The 9376-nt window shown below is 37.1% G+C and overlaps 1 protein-coding gene across 1 annotated transcript; it reads left to right on the forward strand.

Annotated features, from left to right (window-relative positions):
• Nucleotides 1-2804: 2804 nt before the first annotated feature.
• Nucleotides 2805-3423, forward strand: LOC124108025 (mitochondrial import receptor subunit TOM22 homolog). The gene is made up of 2 exons (XM_046466384.1): nt 2805-3022; nt 3180-3423. Exons 1-2 carry the CDS (start codon nt 2805-2807, stop codon nt 3370-3372), a joined length of 411 nt encoding a protein of 136 aa, XP_046322340.1. The 3' UTR covers nt 3373-3423.
• The last annotated feature ends 5953 nt before the right edge of the window (nt 3424-9376 follow it).

The raw sequence follows: 9376 nt of genomic DNA on the forward strand, positions 1-9376 counted from the left end.
AGGTCTTTAGGGAATAGACCGAGAAGGGGAATAGCTGGGTCAAATGGTGGCTCCATTCCCAGCTTTCCAAGAAAAGAGAGCTATTTTCTTAAAAATAAAAGTATTTATGAATAATTTATAATAGGAGAAAATAATCATATTAAACAAAAATGCAGTATATAAGCTGTTTACACAGATACTCCTTGATTTATGATGGTGTTATTTTACCCAATAAACCCATCATATACTGAAAATATGATAAGTCAAGAATGCATTCAGTTTACCTGGCTTATCAAGCATCACAGCTCAGCAACACAGTTCAGTGTATTGTTGTTTCCCTTTATAATCAAGTGGCTGACTGGGACCGGGGCTCACTGCAACTGCCCAACATGCACGAAAGCATCCTACCATATATCACTAGCCTAAAAAAGTTCAAAATTCAGAATCTGAAATACAGTTGTTACTGAACACACATGGACTTTGCACCATTGTAAAGTTGGAAAATCCTAAGTTGAACCATCACAAGACAGGAACCATCTGCACATTAAAATTTGAATAGTGAAGGAACAGGCAAGGTTAAATGCACGATCAAAAGACTAAATGGGAACATGTCAAAAGGTTAACAGGGGAAAATTATAGGTGCATTTGTTAAAGTTAAAAATGTATCCTGTCCCATGTGTGTATAATATGTCAAAATACACTCTACTGTTGTGTCTATCTAAAAAGAACAAATTAAAAAATGCACAATAGTTTAAAAAAAAAAAGGTATCCTGTGGGCATAATTTTGTCTCAGAGCCTCCAGAGATGAGGAAGAGTTTGCATGATTGCAGATAGACAACAGGTCCTGGGACCACAGCCTCTATCTGTTGACCCGCTAAGGTCACAGGGACAGCCTTAGCCTTGGCTATGGATGAGAGGGATGGCACAAGAAATGCAATCCTGTCAGTGCAGACAGAAAACAGCTGCCAGCCCTGCCTCTGTGACTGGATGGGTACCCTTTACTCTGAGTGCCAACAACATTATGTAAGACAGAAAGCACAACATTAAAATCAATAGAAGTCAGGAATCTCCATGTTAAGCAGCTTCCTTTTTCTGGAATGATTGAGAATGCAAACTTAAGAGTCAGGCTGCCTAGATTCCAATTCCATTTCTTTGATTTGAATCAGTGGAAACCTCCTTAATTGTTACATGTTTTAATTTTTTTAATCTGTAAAATGGTAATAGTAATAACAATTTATGTCTCACAGGATTATCATGAAGAATCAGTGAGTTAACAGATGTGATAACAGAAGAACAATGCTTTGAACATACCACTGAATACACATTTGCTATTGTTACTAATATCATTCTTTTTACATTTAAAAATGCTGGCATTAATACTTGATTTGTCATCAGGCCTTTATTAAATACTTAATCATCAACTATATGCTGGGCATCATTAGTCATTTTGCTTACCATAGATATAATTCTTCTTTAGAACTATTAATTAACTATTATAAAATTCATAAAAAGGGAAATTGAGGCTCAAAGAAATTAAGTATTTTCTGGGGTTAATACCTAATAAATGGAAGAACTGGGATTGAAGACCAGATCTGTCTGCCTCTGAAGTTGGAGCTATGTCTACCACATCCTTCTACTCTTGCACTGTCAAAGATTTTCGTATACATTTACACATAGACATTCTCTTGGTCTTTATTATATGTGAACTGACCTAAGGAGACATTGGTGTGGTGTCCTTGCTTAATGTTTTTTTTAAATTACAGCTCAGAACCCAGCCCCCTATGCCCCAGTTGTGCTCTCCAGCCTGCTGAGCTGCCAAGAGGGCCAGAGCCTTGTTTTGTTTCTATCTACACACGATGCTCTGGTGCTTGGTTCAGATGTGCAGGGAAGATTCACTTCATTTAGTCCTGAAAACTTGTAGATAAATTTGGACTCTTCAAAATGTAATTTAAGTTCTTATTGGTTAAAAGAGTCCACAACACACAAGTAACTAAAGAAAAAGAGAAGTTGGACTTCATCAAAAGTAAGAACTTTTGTGCATCAAAGGATACTGCTATGAAAGCGAAAAGGTGATCTAGTGAACGGGAGAAAATATTGCAGATCACATATCTGATAAAGTATTGATATCCAGAATGTATAAAGAACTCTTGAATGCATAAAGAAATCAACAAGAACAATAAAAATTTAATTTTAAAATGGGCAAAGGACTTGAATGGATATTTCTCCAAAAAAGATACACAAATTACCAAGAAGCACTTGGTAAGATGCTGAACATCATTAGTCACTAGAGAAATGCAAATCAAAATCACAACTTACCACTTCATACCTGTGAAGACAGCATAAACAAAACAAAACAAAACATAAAATGGAAAATCACAAGTGTTGGCAAGGATGTGGAGAAATTAGAGCCCATGTATATTATGGGTAGGAATGTAAAATGGCCTACCCACTGTGAAAAATAGTTTAGCTCTTTCTCAAAAGATTAAATATACAACTGTGACTGAGTCACGTGACTCAGCAATTCTGTTCTAAAGAATAAATTGCTCAAGCAGAAACTTGAGCAGATTGTACACCAATTGTCTTAGTCATTGTGTGTGATTTTAACAAAATACCTGAGGCTGAATACTTTATAAAGAAAAGAGTCTTATTTGGCTCATGATTCTGAGAAGTACAAACAGGATAGCACTGGCATGTGGCAAGGGCCTCAGAGTGACCAGTATTATGTGGCAGGATCATGTGCAAGAGAGAGAGAGATCACTTAGCACGAGAGGAAGGAAGAAAGAGTGCCAACCAAGAAAGCCAAACTCACTTTTTAAAAAACTAATATGGCCGGCGCTGGGGAGCCGCTGTCCCCCGATGAATTGCTCCCGAAAGGCGACGCGGAGAAAACTGAGGAAGAGTTGGAAGAGGACGATGACGACGAGCTAGATGAGACCCTGTCTGAGAGACTCTGGGGTCTGACGGAGATGTTCCCGGAGAGGGTCCGGTCCGCGGCCGGAGCCACTTTTGATCTCTCCCTCTTCGTGGCTCAAAAAATGTACAGGTGGGGTTGGGGATGTGGCTCAAGCGGTAGCGTGCTCGCCTGGTGTGCCTGCGGCCCGGGTTCGATCCTCAGCACCACATACAAACAAAGATGTTGTGTCCGCCAAAAACTAAAATAAATAAATAAATATTTAAAAAAAAAAAAAAAAAATGTACAGGTTTTCCAGGGCAGCCTTGTGGATTGGGACCACTTCTTTTATGATACTGGTTCTTCCTGTTGTCTTTGAGACTGAGAAGTTACAAATGGAGCAACAGCAGCAACTGCAACAGCGGCAGATACTTCTAGGGCCTAACACAGGGCTGTCAGGAGGAATGCCAGGGGCTCTGCCTTCACTTCCTGGAAAGATCTAGATTGTTACTGCTATATTTGAGCTGTCTCAATGGGAGAAATTTGAAATTCAATTATGTTTGAACTGCTGATTATTTGGGGGGGGATTTTTTTTTTTAAACTGTGGCACACTGATCCAAACCTGGTGGGAAGAATTCTCCCCTCATTGTCTCACAGAGGCTCCCAACTTTCAACTGTACCCTCCACGCTGTCCTCAATGTTTCTTCTGTCCTCGCTCTGATACCAGAATGCAGCTATGCAGACGGTTATTCCAGCTCTGGCCACCTTACCCCTTCTAGTACATTGCTCCTAACTGGAAGATCTCCTCACTGTCTATCTCATTATGGGGTAGAAATGATGCCCCACAATGGGAGGGAAGGATCCCTGACCATTAATGACTTTTGTTTGTTTCTTTCTTTCTTCTTCTTTTTTTTTTTTAAAGGAGACGTTGAGAAGGGACATGCACATATTAATATTAAAACTGACAAAGTGCACTGTGGCTGTCTTGTAAAGCACCAGGAAGCCCCATGTATACTGAAGGGAGGCTGTTTATAGCTTCAGCCACAAAATGGGGACAGTGAGTATGGAGGACAGAGCAAAGGCTCGTTTCCTCTGCACATTTTGGCTATTAGACTTGTGTGTAAAAAAAAGTCAGTGCTCACTTTTTGTATTTAAATATTAAAAATGATTCCAACTCAAAAAAATAAAAATAAAAAAAAAATAAAAAACTAATATATATTTTCAATTGATATAGTTAATTGTACACATTTATGGAGTATAGTATGTCATTTCAGTGCATTCTTACAGTACGTAATGTTCAGATCAGGGTAATTGGCATATCACCTAAGACATAGATTTGTATTATAAATATTCAAAATCTTCTCTATTAGTTATTTTGGATTATTAAATTAATTGTTGTCAACCATAGTTACCCCCACTGTGCTATAGAACATTTGAAGTTATCTCTCCTATTCAACTGCACTCCTGTATCCATTAACCATCTTGTATCCACCCCCCACCCCTACCCCCACCCCACAGCATCCCAAACCCTCCCTAGGTTCTGGGTTCTGGTAACCACCATTTTATTCTCTACTTTGAACTTTAGCTTCCACATGTAAGTAAAATCATGTGATATTTGTCTTTCTGTGTCTAACTTATTTCATTTAACATAATGCCTTTAATTTTCATCTATATTGTTGCCAATGATTGACTTTGTTCTTTTTATAACTAATATTCAGCTGTATATATGTATATGTATGTAGGTATGTGTATGTGTGTGTGTGTGTATATATATATATATATATATATATATATATATATATATATATATATATAACATTTTCTTTATCCATTCATCTGTTGATAGACATCTAGATTGATTCCACATCTTGGCCATTGTGACTAACCCTGCAGGAGACATACAGGTTCAGATGTCTCTTCAACATACTGACTTCATGTTCCTTTGGATATCCAGTAATGGGATTGCTACATAATATGGTGAGTTCTACTTCTACTTTCTTGAGGAAACCCCATGATGTTTTCCATATGGCTGTACTAATTTGCATTTTCACAATGTATGAAAGTTCCTCTTTCTCCACAGCCTCACCAGCATGTGTTACTTTTTGTCTTTTTGATATTAGCTATTCTAACTGGGGTGAGATACTATCTCATTGTGGTTTTGATTTGCATTTCCCTGATGATTAATGATGTTGTGCATTTTTTTCATATAGTTGTTGATTATATGTATATCCTCTTTTGAGAAATGTCTATTCAGATAATTTCCCATTTTAAAATTGGTTTATTTGATTTTTTGTTTTGTTTCATTTTGTATTGTTTATTGCTGAGTTAGTTCCTTACGTATTTATTCCACTTACCAGATGACTAGTTCCAGTGTTTTTTTTTGTTTGTTTGTTTGTTTGTTTTGCTTTTTTTCAATTCTGTAGGCTGTTTCTTTAGTCTGTTGGATATTTCCTTTGCTGTGCAGGTACTTTTAGCTTGATATAATACCATTTGTTAATTTTAGTTTTTGTTGCCTATGCTTTGAGGATCATATTCAAAAATCCTTTGCCTAGATCAATGTTCCAAAGCATTTTCCCTGTATTTTCTTCTAGTAATTTCAAAGTGTGGGGCCCTACATTTAATTTGTTAGTGCATTTCTAGTTGATTTTTATATATGTGAAGTGAGAGATAAGGGTTTAGCTTCTTTCTTCTGCATATGGATACCTAGCTTCGCCAGAACCATATAAGAAACTTTTCTTCCTCTAATGTATATTTTTATTGCCTTTGTTGAAAATCAGTTGGCCATAAATATGTGGATTTATTTCTAGATTCTCCCTTCTGTTCCATTATTCAGTGTGTCTGTTTTTATTCCAGTACTATGTTTTTTTTTGTTACTATAGCTTTGTAATATGTTTTGAAGTCAAGTTATTGTAATATCTCCAAATGTGTTCTTCTTGCTCATAACTGTTCTGTTTATTTGAGGTCCTTTGTGGTTCCAAATGAATATGTGTGTGTGTGTGTGTGTGTTTTCTAATTCTGTGAAAAATATCAGTGGTATATTTGGTATAAATTACCTGAATCTTTAGAATGGTTTGGGTGGTATGGACATTTTAACAAAATGTAATCTTCCAATCCATGAACATGGGATGTCTTTTCATTTTTTGTATGTGTCCTTTTAGTTTCCTTCATCAGTGTTTTGAAATCTCATTGTAGAAATCATTCACTTCTTTGGTTAAACATACAGTTATTGTGAATGTGATTGCTTTCTTGATCTCTTTCTCAGCAATTTCATTATTGGTGTAATACACAGATATTAATTTTTTATATGTTGATTTTCAAATAAATTTTACTAAATTTACCAGTTCTAGCAATATTTTGGTGGCGTTTTTAGATCTTTGTATATTTGACTTCCTCTTTTCCTATTTACATGTCCTTTCTTTTCTTTCTTTTTTTTTTTTTTTTGTCTTATTGCTGTTGCTAAGACTTCCAAATCTACATTGAATAAGTGAATAAGAGTGGTGAAAGTGGACATCCTTGTCTTGCTTCTAGTCTTAGAGAAAATTATTTCGGCTTTTCTCCATTTTCTATGATGTAGGCCATGTATGTAGTTCTGATTGTGTTGATCTGAACTTGCTTTATAACAACTCATTCTTGAGGAAACTAATCTGGCACTATGTGAAGTATATTAATTCCTTCTGAGGGCAGTGCCCATGATCTAATCACTTTCCACTGGTTCTCGCTTCTTAAAGATTCCATCACCTCTCTACTGCCACACTGGGGATTCCAGGACATGAACTCTGGAAGACAAACCATATTTAAACTATAGCATCAATGTTCATAATAAGATTCTTCATAATAGTTAAAAGGTTGAAACAACCCAAGTGCCTATCAACAGATGAATAAATAGACAAAATATGGTATGTACATGTAATAGAATATTATTCAACCATAAAAAGGATAGCAGTTTTGATATATGCTAAAAAAAATGGATGAGCCTAGAAAACATTATTTTAGTAAAATAAGTCAGATACAGAAGAACCAATATCATATGACTCCACTTATATGAATAGGAAAATTCATATAGAGAAAAAGTGAATTAGAGGTTTACCCAGGGCTATATTTCTCGAAACAGCAATCCTTTTTATGACTGCATAACATTCCGTCAGTGGATATGCCACATGTGTCTGTATAGTCTCCTATTAATGAATTTCTGGAAAAACAATAAATAGCACTCTGTGCTCTAGTTGAATTTCAGTTCTCACATATCAGTCAATAAGAATGTGCCACTTTGATTTATCTGGTGTCCTTTCATTTGTACAGACTTTGAAATCATCAACACTTTTGTGGTCTTTGATTCTTACCCCCATGAGTGGGCTTGAAAACAGAATCAAAGTTATGTCTTAGAAAAATACATTAATCTCTTAATGTGTCAAAGGATTGAAAATAGATCACCCTTCAAGTGAGAAACAGATTCTAAGTTTGTGAGCTCCAGAAAGTCTTTTCCAAAATTGATGGTTCTATGCAAGCTTGGGTTTGAGAAGCTAGGGGTCTCCTGGAAAATTAGTCATTGTGGTGGAGACAAAAGACATTCTCAACAGGAAACATCTCACACAAGAGCCTTGGAATTTTCCCTAACAGACTGAAGATGCTTCTGTACATTTTCAACTCCTAAAGATAACTAGCCAGGCCTGAACAACTCATTGTATTTCAGGACATGCTCTGTGTGTTTCCTGCAGCTATCACAATATATATTGTTGGGCTGGGGATATGGCTCAAGCGGTAGCGCGCTCGCCTGGCATGGGTGCGGCCCGGGTTCAATCCTCAGCACCACATACAAACAAAGATGTCCTACTACATACCCACATCCACCCTGAACTCAAAGGGTCAGTGTCTGCTGGGACAGAATCAGACACTTCCAGAATTCTAAAGCAATGGTTGATCAATCAAAGGACAGCCTAAGACTTCTTTCCCTATCTGCCTAAGAGAGGGCACCTAAGACTCATGGGTAACGTTCTTTTGTATCCCTTTCATTTTACAGATGTAAAGAGAAGCAACAAGTTTTAGCTAACTCTAAAGTCTCTGACAGTAAACCATGGAAAACCAGTTTGCTAGTTCTACTTGCAAAGCACTGTGCTAGCATGTTACTTCATCCTATTAGTCATATTTATGAAAAAAACTATGCAGAATTTTGTACCTTTGATGCTAATCTGCCTTCTTTAAAACATTTAAACAGGCCTAAACATTCAGCCTAGGATAATGGTTCACCATTGTGTAAGAGAAAAGACCTGCTGGTTGGGGGCAGAAATCAGATGGATATAGATACAAGAAACTGAGCCCAAATCTTAGTTTCCTCTTCCACTAATGAATACAAATGGAACTAGAAAATTAAATCCTCTGGTTTACTATGACTTTGGGGTAAGTCCAATTTTGTGACTTCTCCTTTGCATGTAGAAAATATATTATCCTTCAATAAGAAAGAATTAACTCCTGAGTATTGAGTTAACTGACGGTCAGAAGTACCACAGTGGAGTGATGAATGACTTTGCAACTCTGTGTTGGATGGTTGTGTAACTGCTTCAAAATTCTGCTGTGATTCATCTCTTAAAAATCTTCTTCTTCCTCTTATCTACGTACAGTCAGACTATAAACTGATCAGCAATCTTGTGATCCAAACATCACCTTCCTGCTTTCCACCAATACTCAACACCCTTTGTCCTTTTTTTATATCTCCCTTGAGATTAGCAGGTTAGCCCTGACAGCAGAATGACCCTCAGATGACTCTTTGGAAAGCTGACATTGGTTTCTAGTGGATTCCAGATTACACAATGTCCCCCACTTTCCCAAAATACCATGCATCAAAATACAGGCTGAATAGAGAGAGTAAAATGAGCCCTGAGGTTCCACCTACAGGCCTTCCACAGGCAGCAGGAAGAATATTAAGTATGAGTTCTACTTGTTTCCCAGCCCAGGGGGAAGCCCAGCAACAGACACCAGCCTGTCTTTCATCTCACAGTTGCTTCCTGTTTGCGGGGAGCTGACTCTTCCCTCCACTCTCTAATTCAACCATATCCACTCATTCAAGCTGTTAATACTCAGCAGATAGCACACAGAATCTGAAACACTATGGGTGAGGTCTTTTTCCTAATGAGGAGTGACATTTGTGTAATAGAACTACAACAAAACCTTGAACAGTTCTGAAATGACCAGCTTCTCTAGCTGTTCAAACACTGAGGAGATTTCTTCTTTCATAACAGTTCACTAAATGACTCTCAGAATATTTCACCTCTCTGTCAATTTTCATTCCTCAGGCTGAATTTACCCAGGGTCAAAATTTCACTTATTTATTGACTTTAGTGACTCTGTCACTGGTACTAGAGAAATAATATCAATTACGTCTGTATTTATTTATTTTTGGTACTGGGGATTGAACCCAGGGACACTTTACCACCGAGCTATATCCCCAGCCCTTTTTATTTTGAGACAGGATCTCACTGAGTTGCTGAGGGTCTCACTAAGTTGCTGAGGCTG

Source organism: Marmota monax, unplaced genomic scaffold, assembly GCF_021218885.2.
Source record: "Marmota monax isolate L192 unplaced genomic scaffold, Marmota_monax_Labrador192_F-V1.1 WCK01_AAM20220418_F8-fsc00369, whole genome shotgun sequence".
Lineage (NCBI taxonomy): Eukaryota > Metazoa > Chordata > Mammalia > Rodentia > Sciuridae > Marmota > Marmota monax.